Below are 21,259 nucleotides of genomic sequence, written 5' to 3'. Positions count from 1 at the left end.
ATTACATCAGACCAATAAAGAAAAAAATTAAGGCAGAAACTGTGCTTTAATCGAAAGTATTTAATACCTGCTTAAGGTACTTTTAGTTTGACAAATGAGCTTCATTGGAACAGATATTCTAATTTATTGAATGACTTTGCATTAATCCAATTAACCTAAATAACAAATTAAAAGCAATAAATACATTTGTTGTTAATTTCATATGTCTATTTGTGCTATAATCTAGCAGCAAAAAAGATTTTTGAATTGAAAATGTTGCTTCTTGAGTTAGACTTTTATCATACATTGTTCCTCTGCTGCCTGTCCATTAGAATGAGCTGGATCCAGTTAAATGACATTAATTGGAATATTTTTACCAACATTTGCAAGGATGTGGACCACAAGGCTGCAGCCAGTTTTGGTAATCTAACCAGCACAGAAAATTTCTTCAGTTAATGCAAATTACAGAACATTACCAGGTAGTCATATGCATGAATTTATACATGGTAGGATTAATTTGTGCCCTGACCTGTAGCTCCATGTTTTCCTCCCAAAATTACTATTACTTAATATAATTAATACTTTAATATTGTTTATATTTATAAAAATCCCAAAATTCATCTTAGAAGGGCCTATGTGTTTTATATAAAGTGCAAATCAAAACATACATTAATTAAAAAAGTCTTTGGGCCTGTGCTTCTCAGATAAGTTGGACTAGTTTTTCTGCCAACAGTGTTGAGGCAATCTGTTTTGCAAGTTAGTGCGATGTATACAACCTTAAACTGAACTTCCTGTTTGCTTTTATTAAACTGGTGTCAAAAACAGGTTAGAGTGTCAACTTGAGCTGAAGGACAAAAATAAGAGAAAAACTCCTGTCTCTTCAGGGTAAACAAAGAAAGAGAAAGAGAGAAAGCAGTCTAATTTGCCATTTAGCAGAAATTTTGGGATTTTTCTGGAAATATTTTCAGACAAGTGAATTTTGTTTGATTTCTCTGATATTCACATTGTTTGGTAAATACTGCATCCAGCATTTAGTCAAAAAGAATTCGTCGACAGAGTTCGATTGATGCCAAACTGGGAACCAAATCGTGTCTAGTTTGTGTCTTCATTCCTTCTGAGTGTTAATCTGTGAGTGTACATATTGTTTAGCATTCACCAATAATAATAACCCAGTTTCATCCAGTTCAAATTATTTCACATTGCAGGGAAATAATTGTTGTTTCTTTCTGTTTTTCAGGTTAAAAAAGGTGACAGATTGCAATGGAGAATATGTGAAAGTGAGTTTCTTTGAAATAGTTTTTCTCCTCTTTCAGAACTTCTTTCATTCTTCTTTTTTTTTGCCAACTTCTGCTTTTATAAGACTTCCCTTTTTCTGTCATGTAAGCTTTCTCTGTTAAAGAAAAAATAATTAGAGAACATAATGCAGTTCAAACCTCACAGAGCAGCCATCCCCACTCAGCTCCTCCAGACTAGTGACAGCAGCAATTAGTCTGCTGCTGCCACTAACAGTGGCATGTTTGTGCCACTAGCAGCAGCACACATGTGCTCTTGTTTTGTTTTGAAGTGGTCCTGGCCTGGTTCCCAGTATCTGACTCCCCACTCAGAGGGAGGAACCACCAGGTCCGGGCTGAGGGGTAAACTCTTGATTCACACCTGGTTGAACTGTGAGTCAGCTTATTGCAACACTCCTAAGAACAGTTTTAAACAACATCATTGATGAGCATTGTTGTGATGACGTGCTGAAAGTGGAGCGCCTGAAAGAGCAGGAGCTTCTTAAAGAGACAGAATCCCAATTTCAAAGTGTCAATTTGTAAAGTTATTTGGTTGTGCTATAAAATGACACATGTACCTGGGAAACACATATTACTGCCCCCTTAACAGACACTCAAACTTAAAATAGGATGATATTTTAAGTGGAGTTGCAAGTTAAACACACATTGTTAAACACACACAATTAATATGGGGTATTCCTACCCATATTAAGACTTTCTGTTAATTTTCTTTCATTGTAGATACTGGATTTATGCCTAACTCAAAAAATGAGGGTCTGCCACGTTAGAGCAGGGCTGGGTCCCCATAAGTCCTATCAATCGTCAGAGATCCTGAATAACAACATAAACAAGAATACACACACACACACACACACACACACACAGTGAGTTCCATTCATTTCTATAGCCTAATACAGAGAATGTCTAATTCTAAACCTATAAATCAGTTCACATCTTATTCCTATACGTAACCTCTGACCCAAAACCAACACCTCCTCTTATGTTTGTCCTCACAACAAAGAATTTGTCAGAAAAATGGTCCTTTCACTGCAGTAAATACAAAGCCCCAAACACACATGCTTGTGTTTTGTTTTGTAGCGGTCCTGGCCTGGTTCCCAGCGTCTGACTCCCGGTTCAGAGGGAGGAACCACTGGGTCCAGGCCGAGGGGTGGGACGTGTCAGGCTGAACCATTCCCAACTCATCCTCACCATAAACTCCTCATATACAGTAGCTTCTTTAGCGCCTTTCGTTTGTATAAAGACACAACGGACAAAAGCTGCTGAGTGATGACCCTTTCACAATGCCGTTGCCAGGGCGACGAGGCCAAGACTCCAATGTCCCTAGTCTTGCTTTGGTGCCACTACTGTGGATGTCAGTGTGGGAATGCCAGAGATGTCTGTCCTTCCTCCCTCTTTCCTGCTCAACTGTCCGTTCTATAGTAAAAGAAATGAAAGCAGGGAAGGCAGCCGTTAGACTGCAGAGGAGATGCTGCAAACCAGCGATTCTTCTCACAGCTCAGCTTCTCATCTTTTGGGTTTTGGTCTGAGTTCTGGAGTTGTGTCTAATTCTGCAACTGTGATGCCTTTCAAGTTCTCCAAGGAGAAGTTCTGGTTGGAGCCGCCATCGGAAAAACTGAGGAAGCAGCTGGAGGAGGAACTGAGGCTGAGCGGCACCTACCTGAAGAGCCACGCCTGGTACCACGGCCCAATACCCTGGGAGGTTTGTTCTGACTGCATGAAAATATTTACATTTAACCGTTACATAGAGAATGTTTTATCTTTAAAATGAGAACTAAAGGCCACATTGGAAGGATTTTTCATCTAGTTTCTAATGGAAGAATCTTAGTGCACTTGAAATAAGACGAAACTAACTTACAACTTTGCAGTGAGAAATAAGAGCTTATTTTAAGTCAGTAATTCATATTTATTAAAAGCACTGGTTCTACTGGCAGATTATTTTACTTTTCATCAAAATTAAGGAATTATTGACTTAAAACAAGCTCCTATTTCTTGCTGAAAAATTACTTATAAGCTAGTTTTGTCGTATTTCAAGTATCCAAAGATATATGTACTTGGAACTCCACCAAAATTATTTGGTAAAATGTTGTGTTTTTGCAGTGTAGATGTTTGTTTTTAAAGAAGGGAAATACTTTCTTCCTGTTTTTGTTGTGAAAAACTATTGAAAATAAATAAAAACACCCACATCACAAAAAATGTGGTGCTTATAATCTTCCAGAGACAGGAAAACACAATTTCTACTAAACTAAACCAACATGTAGGCAATCTTATAGATCACCTTTAACATCGCAACTCTTTATAGTCATTTACTCTCTGACTTTATCTCTGTCACATCGGAAATTTCCTCTTGCTCAAATCTCTTAAGATCCCACCACATTTTGTTTTGACTATATTCACGTTAGGACTTTAACTAGGTCATGTCAACAACTTCTTTTTTCTTCAGCCGTTCTGTTGTAGATTTGTATTTGGGATTTTTATCCTGATATATTTTTGGTTTGGTTTTCTCCACACTTGCTGCTGTCCATTGTTGGAAAACATCTCCACTTTTGCTTCATCCTTTTAAAGGATTTTCTTTTGACCCAAATCATCACACCTCCACCACCATGCATAACAGTTACTAGACCTGCAGAGGTGTTTAGTTTTTGGTGCCGTATAAACATACATGTTGAAACTGAAAAAGGGTTCAGATAATTTCACATGGCTCTATATTTGTTAGCAAACATCTTTGGTACCTGTTATGGAACTGTCCATATCTAAATCAAAGTTAAGAGTCAAAACTCTCTGTAAGCCTTAAAATGGTCTTATAATAATAATAATAATAATAAATCTGATTTGCTGTTTTTGACGCAGGAAATGGAATCTTTATTTTAATTGTAAAGGAAACATCTTCGTTTTTTACTCAAAGTCCTCCAATATAATTTAATTTGCTCCATGATGGAGTGCTGTTCAGTGACTTCAGGGAGAGCTCTGCTCAGTTCAAACGGAAATTTTTCCAACAATGAATAGAAGAACATGTTTACGGTGGTACACCATGTTCTGTTACCACCGTATACTGTGACCATCGGGGGCGCTGTTGCTTCTTAATACTATTGTGCGTCAAAAACTTGTATGTATTTGTACAGCCTTTGTTTTTATGTACCACTTATAGAAAAAGTGAAAAAAAATTCTATATGTTATCACACTGTAACTTATATAAAAATATTAAATACTTGAGTAGAGTTGCACAGTGTGGTCACAATATCTGATAAGAACAGTCATATTGTGTGACCGTCTATATTTCCATAACAGTCATAATATTATGTGATGTTCTTTGTTTGTCTTTTTCTTTAGACAAACAAAGAACATCACAAGAAAAAGGAAAACTTTTTCCTTAGTTTTCCTCTGCGTTTGTTTTCCCCCTGCAAACCTTACATTTTTGACGTAGCTTAGTGTTAAAACACAACTGCGCCTCCTTTGGTCACTATATGTGGTGGTCACAGAATATGCTGTAACACCTGCTTAGCAAACAGGAGAATTAAAGAATGATCTTCCAAGAGTGAGCAGAAAAACCACCTCAGAAAGTACTTTACTTTAGCAAGGCTTGTTATAATTTTATATCTGATGAGACAAAACATTAGAAACCTCCACCGATTCTCTGCTTTGGACGGATTAAATCTCTCTGCAGGTGTCGGAGAGCTTGGTGGTGAACAAAGGTGATTTCCTCCTCAGAGACTCCCAGTCCAGTCAGGGCGGCTTCGTCCTCACCTGCCGCTGGGAACAGGAAGCCCTTCACTTCCCCATCAGGAAGATGGAGGTCCAGTCCGGGGAGTCGTACAGCCGGGCCCAGTACAGCCTGGAAAAAGAGGCCTTTGACTCGGTCCCGGCCCTCGTTCACTACTACGTGGGCAGCCAGGCGGCTCTGACGCTGTGGAGCAGAGCTCAGATTAACCAGCCGGTGAACAGGACGCTGCCGCTCAGCTTCCTGGAAACGGCCTTCAGCGCATCGTCCAACCAGAGAGACCTGAAGGGAGAGGAGCGGGTCTGTCCGATCAGGTGGAGGATTACTCTGTTTTATTCTTTGAGTTTCTGTTCTGTTTCTGCATTTATGCAGATTTATGTGACTTCCATGGAAGTGACTTGAAGTGAGAAATTACAAAACCTGTAGAAGTGAAAAGCTGGAGCTCAAAATCTGGCCTGTAGGTAACAATAAGTTCATCAAGAATACAGAATTGTGTATCTCAGATAAGTCTGAGCTGCGCTGATGTGTGACAAGCCTATGTTGGATGTATTAAGATCTGATGATTAAGGTCTGATTTTAATGCTCCATAAAACGTATGGAGTACCATTTGTAAAGTTACACTGGCAAACATTTACTGCAGTAATTTGTTTTATTTAGCCTGACATGAGAGAAAGCAAATGGGAATTCATTTGATTAATTTATTTTGAAATGGCATTGCTTAAATCTAAATTTAATTGAAATAGCAAGCTAAATATTTAGCTTACAAAGAAAAGATTTAACTCGTTACTTAAATGTTTAACTTCAAATTAAATACTTACTTGGCTAATTAAATATTGTTTGAAGCTAAATATTTTGTTAGCAAGCTTATTATTTAACTTGGTAACTAGATATTTAGTTTCAGATGATATTTAGCTTACGTAAATGCTTAGTTTGAGGCTAAATATTTAGTTAGCAGGCTCATGAATGATTGTGATCAGAGCTGTCCTCTGAATGAGTCGGGGTGCATGGTCATGTCTGAAGTATGAGCAGAGCCATTATTTGTTTTAGGTTCATTTAATCTCACTTTGATTAATAAGGAAAATTAAGAACCATAAGAAACACAAACTGTTTTCTCTTCCCTGTTTCCTGCTGTTTGATCCCCGTCATCCTGTCTCCTCACAGCCCATCCTCCGTTCAGCCCGGTACTGGATCTGACTGGAAACAGGACAGCCGGGCGCAGAATCCTGCTGCACATTCTCCTCACAGTCACAGTGAGTTCCAACATTTTCTTTTTGTTTTTTGTATCCTCTGATGTCGTATTTATTACATGTTCCCTCTGAAAAAGGAAAGGGAGGTTTTTTTCAACAACAAAAAGATTTAAAAAATGGTCATATTTTGATAGTTTTCTCTTTCTTTTATTATTCTTTGAACTGTTATTTACACTTTCTACTGATTAAAATTGAAACTATAAGAAGTAAATTCATTCTCTCCATAACTGGACTTGGACACCACTAATTTAATTCACTAATGTTAAGTCTGTAACTCTAAGCCTGGTTTAAAATAGCTATTTTATTTATTTATTTAGTGACTTAATAATAAACCTGGACATGTCACGAAGATTACAAAGAACACTGATAATTCAGAAAATTGATCACTAAAGTGTTGTTTGCTCTGTTGCCTGCAGGTGTCACTAGTGAAGCAGTTTAATCCAGATTGTAATACTTGGTTTGGTGTTTAAAGCTGAGCTCTTCTGCTGCTGTCAAGCAGTTTGTTCAAATATCAATAAATATATTTGTTGCCATATGCCATAAAAGCGATTGCCCCGGTGAGGTTTAATATTTATAAAGCAAGATGTTTGCTTTAATGACAAATGTTATGATTAATTTTTCTTTTAAACTTTATTAAATCAAACTCATACTTCATTAATTTATACATTAACAGGAGCATTTTGTTACTGCTGAGAATAAAAAACATTTCAGGCTCATTTCATCATGCAGTTTCTATAGAATAAGAAAATTTATTCAAAAACATTCATAATTAACCTAAACCTGTCACTTAATTATCAATGCTGCAAACTTTAGGCATTTTTCCCCTATTGAACCAATAAATTATAATTACAACACCATCTTCCAATGAAACCTTTGATTATTCCTGTTATGCAAAATTACCATGGTTTACTTAGTTATACAAATTTATATATCAAAATGAGATCTGATGAAGAGCTTCACGCTTCTCAGAAATAGCAATTAGAATATAAATTATAAATATTATAAACACAGAAACAGAATTTTTATAGGTAGACTTTAGAGAAAAGTATCATCAACAGAAATCTGTGTTTTTACCATCATTCCTTTCTGTGACTGAAGAAAGGTAGATAGATTTCTAACCTATGCTTTAATTGTCCTAAAATAATGATTAAACAAATTTAGGTCAGCCCATTCAGTTACACAATCCTATTTGTTTTCATGTATTACAATCTTTTTGTTGTGATATGCTTGAAGTGCATGTAAAGATGTTTATGGTCATGATAATTATTCCTTTTTGGCTTTGCTTTGATGAAATACTCTCCTCCATAAACACTTCACTACAGAAATAAAAACAGTTAAGAGCAGCAGAATAATTGCCAACAGAAATGCCAAAACATCAACAGAGTGGTACTGGATCATGGACATCTTGTAGGACTCAGTCCTCAGATGGGCCGCTCCTTTATGCCTCATGACAAACTCGATCCAGAACATGGCTCGATCCAGAGGTTTCATGGGCTGATCCCTGTGGAGGCTGGACAGCTCCTTCATCTTCTCTCTGTATGAAGGCTCATAGAGAACCTCCTTCAGAGCCTCCAAGAAGACATCTTTATTTAGTTCTGCAATGTCCAGGACTTTGGCAATTCCTTTGGATGCCATCCTGAAGAAGTTGTCTTGTTGATCAAACATGAGGGGCAAGCCAACCAAGGGAACGCCATGATAGATGGCCTCTTGCAATCCATTGGTGCCTCCATGAGCCACAAACACTTTGGTTTTGGGATGGCCAAGGAGGTCATTTTGGGGTAACCAGTCCAAGATTAGGGTATTGTTGCCAAGGGTGGATGGTTTCTTTCCTTTGTGCCTCCAGATCACCTTCTGGGGAAGCTCAGCAAAAGCAGCAGCAATGTCCTCAGCCATGTCCTCAGGGAGTTTTTCTACTAATGTCCCCAATGTCATCACAATGACACCATGTTCTCCAGAACTCTGTACAAACTCCTCCAGTTGTTTGGGGAGAGGTTTGGAGGGTTTGCACTGGAATCCTGACATGTAGATGATGTTTGGCATTGTTGGTCGTGGAAACTCAAAGGTGAAGTCGTTTCTCATCAGCCAGATGTCGGCTGATTGAAACAGCTCCATGTAATATATGTCACTGCCAAAGTGACGATGGACAAAAGGTTTGTAGCTTGGTTCCACAACGTACCAAATTTGGAAACATGTAAAGATGTAGTAGAGGAAGTTCTTGACCCTCTGCATAAAGGTCATCTTATCAGTCACCTCTGATCCTGGTACAGGGATGTAGGAGAGAGGGGAAGGTGTAATAGCTTGATGCCCCTCTCCCTGAATCGTCCATCTGACATTAAAGACAAGCGGAAGACCTAAACGGTGACCCAGAAGAACTCCTCCACCAATTGCTGGATCAGTAAGAACCAAATCATATTTGGCATCACGGAGACTCTGCATTAGTGCTTTATCCTCAAAAATACCTTCCACCATTTGAAGCACTTGCTTACCCATTTGATAAAAGGTTTGCAATAGATCGTATTCCAGGGAAATGCGAGACCAAACTGAAGAACCATGACGCCTCATGTTTATTGTTTTCATGACATATGACCCAAAGTTCTGCCTGTCGAATCCAGCTGACAAATTTATGGTAATGGCCTTGTAGTGAGGGGAGTCAGGCTTGATGTACCAGGTGTCTGAAGGTCGCAGCACTGTGACTTTATGGCCTCTGGCGTGAAGCTCTTCGATGATGACGTTCATGTTGATCCAGTGGCTTCCATCCACTGGGAACACCAAGACTTTCCCTCCATTTACCGGGGATGACGAGCAGAGCAACACTGCCAGGGTCAACAGGGTCAGTTGGTACATCTCTGAAAGAGATCCCGGTGGGAGATACAGAGGTGTTAGCATTGACCGTCATAACAAAGGACTTCCATCAACATGAGGACACTTGTGAATGAGGAACTGAGTTGTCTAATATCGACTTTGTAAGTATAAGCAACCTTCTGAGATATGAATGACTTGTAATGGATTAGAGTCTACAGCTGTAGTCTAAATAATGTGATTCTTTTTATTTGCTCCCATGAATTTTAACCCTTTTGCAACTAACACAAAACATCCAAACTGCAAAGATGGTGTCATGTAATTTAAACTACAGCTAGTTTCATTGTTTTCTGAGGTGTGTAAGTTCCTTTAAATGCTTTCCGAACTTCACACGATGTACTATTTTTACTTGATGCTGGAATGATTTGTACTCTTTTGATTATGAAAGTAGCTTGCATGTTGCAGAATTCTTAACCCTATGTGGTGCTATGAAAAAGTATTTACCACCTCAACAATTTCTTCTGTTAAATGTTTGTGATCATCAAATACCATTTATAATTATATTTATTATGGAAAAAGCTACTCAAACCAACCTGCCTGTGTGGAAAAATTGAATTTCCCTTATTGCCAAATAATGAATTAATTGTGACTAAATTGATTGTTAATTTTAGCTTCACCTGATTACTGCTATTTTTGCAGAATCTTGGAAACGCTTCAATAGAACATGTCTGACATGAGGTGGGCAAAGAGAGTTCAAATAACATCACATTGTGCCAAGAGCAGAAGAAATTCAAGAGTAGATGAGAAAATGGTCATTGACATCTATCAGTCTGGAAATGGTTACAAAGTTATTTCTAAGGGTACAGGGTATGTTCACACCAGCTTTGTTTAGTTCACTTTAATCCAGCTTTGTTTGCCTAGAAAGTTTGGTTCACTTGTGGAAGTGTGAATTCATAACTGAACTCTGATGCGTACCTAAAAAGTGAATTCTGGCTCGTCTACAAACCTTGGTCTTGGTTCGGTTTAAGTGAACTCTGGTGCACTTTGAATGCATATGTGAACAAGAAGTGGACCGGAGCCTGCTCCAAAAGCAGGAAGTAGACTATAGCACAGGGCATTCTGGGTAAATACAACCAAAATATACACATGAGGCCAGTGCTAACCAGAGAAATGCCTCATAGTCTTTTACCATAGACAAAATAAAAATCCTACACCTGCTAAAATCTGACACCACTCCATTTTTGTTCACATTTTGTGAAGAAGAAAGATGTGCTCAGTGTTTCCTTCAGAGGTTTTCATGTTATTTCCTTCAGTGTTTTTTGGTGGAGCTCCCCTCCTGTTGAGAGGGTGAACAGGTAGCTCAAAGGGTCTGGTTTGTTTGACAAGGTGCAAAGTGAACGTGAACCACTGCAGCTTAAATGTAACACATGTTGCAATTTTGGGCCCCACTTGAACTGAGTCTATCAGGTTCTCTGGAGACTTTAGGGCTCCAGAGTACCAGAGTGGAAAAACCAATTAGGATCAGGGTCAATTACATTTTTACACATGGTCAGGTTGGTTTACATTGGTTTTTTCTCCTTTAGAAATGAAATCGTCATTTGAAGGTATTGTAAATATCTCTGATCTAACTAATAGAAATAATCTGAGTAAATATAAATGTGACACAAACAGAAAAAACCTAGAAGAACGAGTTGTTGTTGGAACTGGAAATAAGTATTCATTGAGGTTTGTTATACTGCATGTGACTTTTTGGGGATTAGAAGCAATATAAAAATAAAAAAACCCATCTAATTAGAGGCGTGTAGTGTTGAATTACGTTTACTCCATTGCTTTTACTTCAATAAAATCTTTGGCTAGAAGACTCACCTCTGCATCTTAATAGAGGTTTTTATTGCATTTTGCTTTGATACACTGAAGAGTAATGCTGACTAAAGCTTGTTATCAAACTAAAATGTTAACATGTATGAAACAAGGATTATATCCCTTTCTTCAGCCATCATGCAATTTTTGTTTTGTACCTTTATTTTTGATGATACAAGTATTTACACACATTTTTGAACATGAGACAATAAAATCCCAAAGATTTGAGTTCAGTTTAAAGGTAAAAGATAAAAAGGAGTTACAGAGAACTGTTAACATACTTCAGAGAATCTGAATGTGCAACAGCTTATAAAAGAGTGCTCCAGCTTAGTTTAGTTACTGAAATTATATCAACAATTTCAACTGATTTACATGTTACACATTGGTTTATAAAAGAGAATGCAACAATATCATACTCACAAATACTAAGTTTTAAGATGAAAACATAAACATGTTTCATACAAAAAGATCCATTTCACCAAACTTGACCAAACAACTAAATAATTCTGCAAAGTGAGGTAAATAACCATAAACAATAGAGGATAATGACATTCCTAGAAAAAAGCAGTTTAATGATGGACATTAGACGTGCATTTAACTTGATAGCTCTATTAAAGTTTTTTAAAACACAAGGCAGTCAGTTGGATAAGATAAGCAACAAGTATGAATGTGTAATGTCAGAGAAATTATTCGTTTTTGGCCTTGACTCTGTTGATTACTCTCCTCCATAAACACTTCACTACAGAAATAAAAATAGTTAAGAGCAGCAGAATAATTGCCAACAGAAATGCCAAAACATCAACAGAGTGGTACTGGATCATGGACATCTTGTAGGACTCAGTCCTCAGATGGGCCGCTCCTTTATGCCTCATGACAAACTCGATCCAGAACATGGCTCGATCCAGAGGTTTCATGGGCTGATCCCTGTGGAGACTGGACAGCTCCTTCATCTTCTCTCTGTATGAAGGCTCATAGAGAACCTCTTTCAGAGCCTCCAAGAAGACATCTTTATTTACAGTTCCATAGTCCAGGACTTTGGCCACCCCTCTTGATGCCATCTTGAAGACGTTGTCTGGCTGATCAAACATGAGGGGCAAGCCAACCAAGGGAACGCCATGATAGATGGCCTCTTGCAATCCATTGGTGCCTCCATGAGCCACAAACACTTTGGTTTTGGGATGGCCAAGGAGGTCATTTTGGGGTAACCAGTCCAAGATTAGGGTATTGTTGCCAAGGGTGGATGGTTTCTTTCCTTTGTGCCTCCAGATCACCTTCTGGGGAAGCTCAGCAAAAGCAGCAGCAATCCCTTCAGTGATGTCCTCAGGGAGTTTTTCTACCAATGTCCCCAATGTCATCACAATGACACCATGTTCTCCAGAACTCTGTACAAACTCCTCCAGTTGTTTGGGGAGAGGTTTGGAGGGTTTGCACTGGAATCCTGACATGTAGATGATGTTTGGCATTGTTGGTCGTGAAAACTCAAAGGTGAAGTCGTTTCTCATCAGCCAGATGTCGGCTGATTGAAACAGCTCTATGTAATCTACGTCTTTGCCAAAGTGACGATGTACAAATTCTGGGTAGAGTGGTTCCACAACGTACCAAAATTGGATACATGTCACAATATAAATGAGGAAGTTATTGACCCTTTGAATGAATGTCATCCTGTCGGTCAACTCTGATCCTGGTACAGGGATGTATGAGAGTGGAGAGGGTGCAATTGTAAAATGCCCCTCAACCTGAATAGTCCACCTGACATTAAAGACAAGAGGAAGACCCAAATGGTGACCCAAAAAAACACCCCCTCCAAATGCAGGATCAGTAAGAACCAGATCAAATTTTTCATCATGGAGGCTTTGCATTAGTACTTTATCTTCAAAAATCACCTCTGTCATTTGAAGAACCTGCTCATGCATGAGGTATGACTGTGACAGTAGGTTGCAAACTATAGAAATGTGAGTCCTAAATGAAGGTCCCTCTCGCCGTAACTCCAGTGTTCTGTTCACAAATAACCCAAAGCTTTGTTCACTAAAACCAGATGAGGAATTTACAGTAATGGCCTTGTAGTGAAGGGAGTCCGGTTTGATGTGCCAAGAGTCAAAAGGTCGCAGCACTGTGACTTCATGGCCTCTGGCGTGAAGCTGTTCAATGATGATGTTCATGTTGACCCAGTGGCTTCCATCAACTGGAAACACCAAGACTTTTCCTCCATTTACCAGGGATGACGAGCAGAGCAAGACTGCCAGGGTCAGCAGGGTCAGTCGGTACATCTCTGAAAGAGATCCCGATGGGAGATACAGAGATGTTAGACCTGACCCTACTAATCAAGCACTGATGTTAGATAAACCAATCAGCATGCAAATGTTTGGACGTAAAACATTTTGATGTTGGATACTGTCATTTTTTTAATTATGGGCAGTCCTAATTTGAGGTGAGGAACAAAATCCGTACCTATAAAAACAATGAGGTCAGAGCAATTTATTCTGGTTCCTGGAACATGGATTCATTTACTTCCACACTAACAAGAGTTGGCAACTAATCTATAGGTACAACTGTCCACAGTAACTGTTTGCAACTGTTTGTTTTTGTTAATTGGCAGATGGGAACCAAAGTCAATAATATCAACAATTACGTGTGAGATATTAAGATTTTAGAGATTTTAGTTTGACATTTATGAGGCAATGATGACTACTGGGGCACTTCAGCTTTTAAAGGAGCATTTCATGTTTATGTCTACAAGTCATATTTTGAATTGATGTTGATCTGTAGAGCTCAGTAACCATATAATAAAGTTTTTGGAGACAACTTGCATTAACATAGGAATGAACAAATGAGAGTTTTTTGTTTTTATGTATATTTTAGCAAATTGGCAGCCGTGTGTTTAGAAAAGATTTTAGATTTTGTGGCTTCCAGATATTCTGGAAATTCACGCGTTTAAGTGGTCAGTCGACACTGTGTTTTCTACAATAGAAATGTAACTTTAATGCAACAGAAACAGTTCATTCATATGTTTATATGGATAAACATATCAGAATGTTTATCCATTTGTTTAATTGACTTACAGTGAAAAACCATTTCTCATTTTCACATATTTAAATCAGTGGTTTAGAATAATCATACACAGGCAAAACACCTTCAACAACATTCAGAAATAAAAATTTTCCTTATCAAGATGGCATGTGACAAAAAGACTGGGGAAATACATGGCATGATTTTTTGACGTTTCTTAATTTCATTAGTAAGTTGATAAATATATTACTGGAAATTTTGTACTTCAAGACACTGAAATCTAACATCCATGGTAACCAACTGCACTGTATGAAATACATTTGCTTCAGTTTGAAAACATTTTCATTATTCTTTTTTAGCTTTACTGCTATAAAACACTCTCTTCCAGAGAAATTTGACTACAGAAATAAAAACAGTTAAGAGCAGCAGAATAATTGCCAACAGAAATGCCAAAACATCAACAGAGTGGTCCTGGATCATGGACATCTTGTAGGACTCAGTCCTCAGATGGGCCGCTCCTTTATGCCTCATGACAAACTCGATCCAGAACATGGCTCGATCCAGAGGTTTCATGGGCTGATCCCTGTGGAGGCTGGACAGCTCCTTCATCTTCTCTCTGTATGAAGGCTCATAGAGAACCTCCTTCAGAGCCTCCAAGAAGACATCTTTATTTAGTTCTGCAATGTCCAGGACTTTGGCCACCCCTCTTGATGCCATCTTGAAGAAGTTGTCTGGCTGATCAAACATGAGGGGCAAGCCAACCAAGGGAACGCCATGATAGATGGCCTCTTGCAATCCATTGGTGCCTCCATGAGCCACAAACACTTTGGTTTTGGGATGGCCAAGGAGGTCATTTTGGGGTAACCAGTCCAAGATTAGGGTATTGTTGCCAAGGGTGGATGGTTTCTTTCCTTTGTGCCTCCAGACCACCTTCTGGGGAAGCTCAGCAAAAGCAGCAGCAATGTCCTCAGCCATGTCCTCAGGGAGATTTTCTACCAATGTCCCCAATGTCATCACAATGACACCATGTTCTCCAGAACTCTGTACAAACTCCTCCAGTTGTTTGGGGAGAGGTTTGGAGGGTTTGCACTGGAATCCTGACATGTAGATGATGTTTGGCATTGTTGGTCGTGGAAACTCAAAGGTGAAGTCGTTTCTCATCAGCCAGATGTCGGCTGATTGAAACAGCTCCATGTAATATATGTCACTGCCAAAGTGACGATGGACAAAGGGTTTGTAGTTTGAATCTGCGATGTACCAAATTTGGAGGCGTGAGAAGAAATAATAGAATACATTTTGGACCCTTTGGATGAATGTCATTCTATCAGATAGTTCTGACCAAGGTACCGGGATATAAGACAGTGGGGAAGGTGCAATTGCGTAATGCCCTTCACCCTGAATTGTCCATCTGACGTTAAAAACAAGAGGGAGACCCAAACGGTGACCCAGAAGAACACCTGCACCACTTGCAGGGTCAGTTAGAACCAGGTCATATTTGGCATCACGGAGACTCTGCATAAGTTGGTTATTTTCAAAAACATCTTCAACCATCTGAAGTCCTTGCTTATGCAGCTCGTAAAACATTATCATGACATCATACTCTAGAGATATCCGAGTCCAGAAGGAAGCACCTTGGCGCCTCATGTTTAGAGTTCTTGTTACATATAGCTGAAAGCTTTCTTTCTCAAAACCTCCAGAAGTGTTAATGGTAATGGATTTATAGTGAGGAGAGTCTGGCTTGATGTACCAGGCATCTGATGGTCGCAAAATGGTGACCTCATGGCCTCTGGCGTGAAGCTCTTCTACGATGATGTTCATGTTGATCCAGTGACTTCCATCCAAAGGGAAGACCAAAACTTTCCCTCCATTTACCACGAATGGCAACACTGCCAAGGTCAGCAGGGTCAGTAGGTACATCTCAGAAATAGTTTCTGATGGGAGACACAGAGACATTAGATAGGACCCTCCTAACAAAGGACTTATGATAAAAGTTATGATTAAAACACAAGAGACAGTGTTCTCCACATTAAGCTAATGGACGTATGCAGTAACAAGCAGTCTTCCTACATCCAGAACTAACCAGAGTTTCTGGTGAGTCTTTCGGTACCATGTATACTCCAGAGGTCTGTGTTGCTTAAATTTGGTTTCAGCATTTACCAATGTCCCCAATGTCATCACAATGACACCATGTTCTCCAGAACTCTGTACAAACTCCTCCAGTTGTTTGGGGAGAGGTTTGGAGGGTTTGCACTGGAATCCTGACATGTAGATGATGTTTGGCATTGTTGGTTGTGGAAACTCAAAGGTGAAGTCGTTTCTCATCAGCCAGATGTCGGCTGATTGAAACAGCTCCATGTAATGTACATCTTTGCCAAAGTGACGATGGACAAAGGGTTTGTAGTTTGGTTCTATCATAAACCAAATATGGATACATGTTAAGATATAAATAATGATGTTCCTGACCCTATACGTAAATGTTTTTCTATCAGTCAGTATTGACCCTGTTGTGGGGATATAAGAAAGTGGGGAAGGTGCAATAGCCTCATAACTCTCCCTGAATTGTCCATCTGACATTAAAGACAAGAGGAATTCCTTCTGTGAGTTGACTTGAGTTCAGAGTTGAAATAAGCATAAGCTCTAAAACACACTTGTCAAACAAGATTGTAGTTCTTGGGTGGAATAACATCTCTGGAAACCCAAGAAATCCAGATTTTCCAAAAATTAAATATTCCAAAATAGAACATCTGATTAATTGACTTATTGCCCAACCCACGTTAAAACTGACCTTTGCATGAATATGTTTGGTGGATGTTTGCTTTGAGTCTGCCTCAAGTTTGTTGGACCCTTTACAGCAGGGGTCTCAAACTCCAGGCCTCGAGGGCCGCAGTCCTGTAGGTTTAAATGTACCACAGGTACAAACACTAGAATGAAATGGCTTAATTGCCTCCTTCTTGTGTAGATCAGTTGTCCAAAGCCTTGCTAATGACCTAATTAATCTATTCAGGTGTGGTGCAGCAGAGGCACATCTAAAAGTTGCAGGACTGCGGCCCTCGGGCCTGGAGTTTGAGACCCCTGCTACAGTAACATCTTTAAAATAATGTAGGGATTTTACTGCTGTTTGGGGAATGCAGTGACAAATTATCCATAAAACATTTATAAATCAGGCTTAAGTTTTATTAAAACTTACATCTAGTGAGTTAATGATTTTGCACTACATGGTTACAAAAGTGTTGTCTAAACTTGACTTTAGTGGTTGCATGAAATTTGTATAATTTTCACGCATATAATAATAACTAATGTTTTAGTAAAAACAGGAGTTAAATCTTGCTAATGCTACTTTGACCTAGCTTATTGCTGTATGACAGCTAATCTGACTAAAGGTTGATTAACTTTACTAATGGAGCCTTCAACATAACTTTGTCAAAAATAATTAGCTTAGCTTAAAGAATGACTTTTATTCTGATTTCTGTAATAGTTTTTTCTCCAGTGAATTGCATTGCATTAAATGTTAGTTAACAAGGTTCCCTGTTACATTGCACAGAACTTTAAAACTGACAAAGTGCTGTGGTGTGTTTCCCTTGATTATGGTCATTTAACCCATTTAAAGCAAAAGTATAAGAACAATTTGAGATTCTTGCAATACATTAATTAATAATTATTATTTAAAGCAGAAATATAGAAGTGATTAGGAGCTAGAAATTCAACTTGGCATCTCGTGTAATGTTAGGGTTCTTTCCCACCGTCAATGTTGGGTCCACTTTAATCCAACTCCAGTCCATTTGTCTAGAAAGTCCGGTTCGTTTGGGAAGGTGTGAATGCGTAATCAAACTCTGATGTGGACCAAAAAATCAAACTCTGGTCCATCTACAAACCTCCGTCTTGGTTTGTTTGAAGTGAACTCTGGCTTGGTTTGAATACATGAACGCCAAGCGGACCGGAGCCTACACCAAGAGCAGGAAGTGGACTAAAGCACTAGGCATTCTGGGTAAATACAGCCAAAACAAACGTGAGTCTCGCATTAGCTGGGGAAACGGCTTGTGTTCTTTTACCACAAAAAGAAAAAAAAGATAAATCCTCCAACCGCTAAAGTCTGACGCCACTCCACTAGTGTTTCCATTATGTGAAGCAGGAAGTTGCACTCAGTGGTTTTTATGTCGTTTCCTTCACTGGTTTGTGGTGCAGCGCCCCCACAGGCGAGGAGGGGAGCAGGTTGTTCAAAGGGTTTGGTTGGTTTGACTCAGACTAGTGAGAAAGAGAATCACAGCAGCTGAAAATGGAACGAATGTTGCAACTTTGGACCCTAATCAAACAGAGTCTATCAGACTATCAGGTGTTACAACAGCTTTAACACCACAAGACACTGAGATACAGGAAAGAAAAATATAATTTATTGCTTAAAGCTGAAGGAGATAACTTTTATAGGAAAGAAAAATCACATATTTGTTGAAACTGTCACTATGTCAAGACAGTATAGTATGAGACAGAAATCTGTGACAAAGTGGTGCTGCCCTGCCTTTTCCCAGTTCTAACTAGAAACAACCAATCAGAGCCGGGAGTCTAGTCTTAGCGCTGTCAATCATGCCGGCGTGCACGCCACTCCCTGCCCTCTTGCTCTTTGCTACGATACAGCTTCTCCCTGTCAGCAGAGTCTGCCAGGAATGCTAAGCCTGGTTATCATGGTCACCAGTGATGGTGGAGAAACGGTTTTCCTGTGACTGTAAGTTGTTAATCCGCCATTAGCACATTTATTAGCGAGCACATGAAGATGATTGACAGCGCTAAGCCCCACCTCCTGGCTCTGATTTGTTGTGTTTGGTGCATTTCTTCAGACTGTAGCATAAAGAGGAGGTGGAGGAGATTAATCTTTTCACTGATTATCTGTCTCATAACAATCTGTTTAATCATGGTGACAGTTTCAAATATGGAAAAAAAAACAGTTTTTATAAACTGCAACTTTAAATTACGCAATAAGTAGATATTATATTTTTGCTTGTTTCATTAAAGAGCTGCTGTCTAAGTTAGCAAACATGTAACAATCTGTATTTAGATAAAATATGTGATCAATATTCAATACCAACAATTTAACAATTGGATGAACACAATGTTCTGTTTATGTTCATCAAAGATTGTTTGCTCATTTCTAGTTTCATATGTTTTGTCCTGATTTGGACCTTTGAACGTGCAGTTTAACAACGTCTTCACCAGGACAAATATTTTGAGAAAGCATGCCCAGAACCAACGATTCAGAGAACATAAAAACTGACTGCAAAGCTTTTTTGTTGTTGTTGAAGGTTTTCAGAAGGCTGTGGCCGTTTTCCAAACTTTACATAACTCCCAGATCATGTGCAGTAATAGTTTCCTGAGTACACAGCAACAATGGTGAAATTCCTCAAGGTCTCAGGGGGTTTACAGTTATTTAGTTACAGAAGTTTCTCTCAGGTTTCTCAGCTCTGTGTTTGTGTGCAGGTGTTGCCCGATAATTAAACCCGAGAAATAAACCCATGGAAAGGATTACAAAGTCACCTTTTGTGTTAAAAAGGACAAAGTTTGAAAGGTTTAGGTTGTATTATTCAGAAGCACAGCTGCTTGTTTTTGCGTCAGAATGGGTTAGGATTGTTTCAGTTTTCATAAGCGACTTGAATTTTTTTCATGGAAAATCATAAAAACAAAATATTGTATAAATCATGCAGAGATTAAGGTTTAGGAAGCTTCACAGCATGAAGTAAACAACAGGATCATATGGCTGAACATTCTACAAACCAGAACCTGATTTCACTCAGGAATCTGTGCAGAAACATTTTCTAACTGAAATGTTCTTTACAATGAGCTTACGCAACACTTCATGCTCAATCTTGCTGTTTCATGCAGAAAACATCTGGAAATCACCGATCTGACTGAGTGAGACCACATCTACTCTGAGCTTATTTACAAAGAATCACAAGAAAACACAAAGCATCTGCACTGAAGCATCATCTTTCAGGAATTTCTCTCACTTTCATGGAAAAACTCACCGGGAGCGAAGCAGCCAGCAGATGTTTCTTGAACCAACCTGGACTCGCTGTCTGTGCTTCCAGTCTCCCTCACAGCGAAGGCTGGAATGACTGCCAGCTCCGACAGGCGGAGGAGGTTGGTGGATGTCTAACGGGGCTGAAGTTCAGCTTATGAAAGGTTTACACAACCTCATACACAAGCAGAGGTGCTCTTCAGCAGAGCAGGAAGTGCTCTGCTGAATTAAATGTAGTAATGAACCATCGCCCTGTGAGTGAGGGTTCAGGCGGCACAAAGTTACTGGAAAACACCATAAAACAGGGATCAGCAACTCCAGATTCCTACTGCCCTGCAGCTTTTGAACGCATCCCTGCTCCAAAGCACATGAATCAAACGGAGAGCTGCTGACATGAAAGTAAGACATAATAAAGACTTTTCATGCAGGTGTTGGAGCAGGAAAGCTGCAGTTGTTGTGTTTCCATCATAAATGTTTTGTTAATATTCCCCTAATGTAAAAAAAACACAAAAGCAGCTCATTCTAGCACCAAAACCTTTTATTACAAAATGGGAGTTTTTTCAAAATTGACGTGTTTGAATTAAGTAAATTTATTTTTGAAACATCAAATTGTGCAATTTGATGTTTTAATAGAAACATAACTAGCAGCACTTGAGAACTGGCGTTACAGATGTCTTCTTCTTTTGTTTCTTCTCTTACGTTTTTCTACTCATTGAGTCTCATTGGAGACGTCAGACAGTAAATATTTTAACTCCAGCTTTTACTCATATTAAAACAATTTCTGGTGGCTGAACTTAGATGATTAAATCTAAACTTTAGCACAAACATGTTTCGTTTCTAGGATTACATATTTGCAGGATTCATAAAAAACATTTTACTTGTGTGGGATTAAAGACGCAGCACAACCTCACAGACACTCAGTGCAGCAAATAAAAGACGGTGGAAGCAAAAATTCAGGTGAAGCTCTGTGTGAAGATGCTTGTCTGGGCCTGTTGAAGATATGTGTTAACGTAACAGTGGAGAAAAAAATCTGATCAGCAGTGACTCTTATGGTGAGCAAATTCATAATCAATAATGAATGAGACGGTGTGTGTGTGTGTGTGTGTGTGTGTGTGTGTGTGTGTGTGTGTGTGTGTGTGTGTGTGTGTGTGTGTGTGTGTGTGTGTGTGTGTGTGTGTGTGTGTGTGTGTGTGTGTGTGTGTGTGTGTGTGTGTGTGTGCCACGCGCTGCCAAGGCATAAACAGAAGTCCTCTTTGTCCTAATAAATAGTGCTGACAGTATTTAGATGAAACTAAAGGACTTTATGGTTTAATAAGAACAAACATCTGTCTGAAGGAAGATTGTCTGCTTCAGACTA

The 21,259-nt window shown here is 39.0% G+C and overlaps 2 protein-coding genes across 7 annotated transcripts in view; one reads left to right on the top strand and one right to left on the bottom strand.

The window, feature by feature from the left end:
• Positions 1-21,259, top strand: part of LOC106700065 (SH2 domain-containing protein 3C) — a 37,664-nt gene that overhangs the window by 11,073 nt on the left and 5,332 nt on the right. For all 3 annotated transcript variants that reach the window (XM_023343355.1, XM_023343357.1, XM_023343356.1), the window contains 4 exons: positions 1,217-1,256; positions 2,842-2,970; positions 4,933-5,300; positions 6,148-6,236. In XM_023343355.1, the coding sequence (XP_023199123.1) occupies positions 1,217-1,256; positions 2,842-2,970; positions 4,933-5,300; positions 6,148-6,236 (626 nt within the window). The remainder of the gene's footprint in view (positions 1-1,216; positions 1,257-2,841; positions 2,971-4,932; positions 5,301-6,147; positions 6,237-21,259) is intronic.
• Positions 6,845-20,210, bottom strand: LOC102219349 (UDP-glucuronosyltransferase 2B31-like). 4 transcript variants are annotated; one of them, XM_023343360.1, is made up of 2 exons: positions 19,910-20,210; positions 6,845-9,079 (listed from the first exon to the last, which is right to left on the bottom strand). In XM_023343360.1, the coding sequence occupies exon 2, from the start codon at positions 9,075-9,077 to the stop codon at positions 7,497-7,499; it is 1,581 nt and encodes a 526-aa protein (XP_023199128.1). In that variant the 5' UTR covers positions 9,078-9,079; positions 19,910-20,210; the 3' UTR covers positions 6,845-7,496. The 4 variants fall into 4 exon arrangements, with proteins under 4 accessions (XP_023199128.1, XP_023199126.1, XP_023199127.1 ...); XM_023343358.1 differs by lacking the exon at positions 19,910-20,210 and adding an exon at positions 15,646-15,773; XM_023343359.1 differs by lacking the exons at positions 6,845-9,079; positions 19,910-20,210 and adding exons at positions 10,300-13,161; positions 15,646-15,773.

This window comes from Xiphophorus maculatus, chromosome 12 (genome assembly GCF_002775205.1).
Source record: "Xiphophorus maculatus strain JP 163 A chromosome 12, X_maculatus-5.0-male, whole genome shotgun sequence".
Classification (NCBI taxonomy): Eukaryota; Metazoa; Chordata; class Actinopteri; order Cyprinodontiformes; family Poeciliidae; genus Xiphophorus; species Xiphophorus maculatus.
Note: the sequence above shows the minus strand (reverse complement) of the source record. Positions and strands in the feature narration are given on the sequence as shown.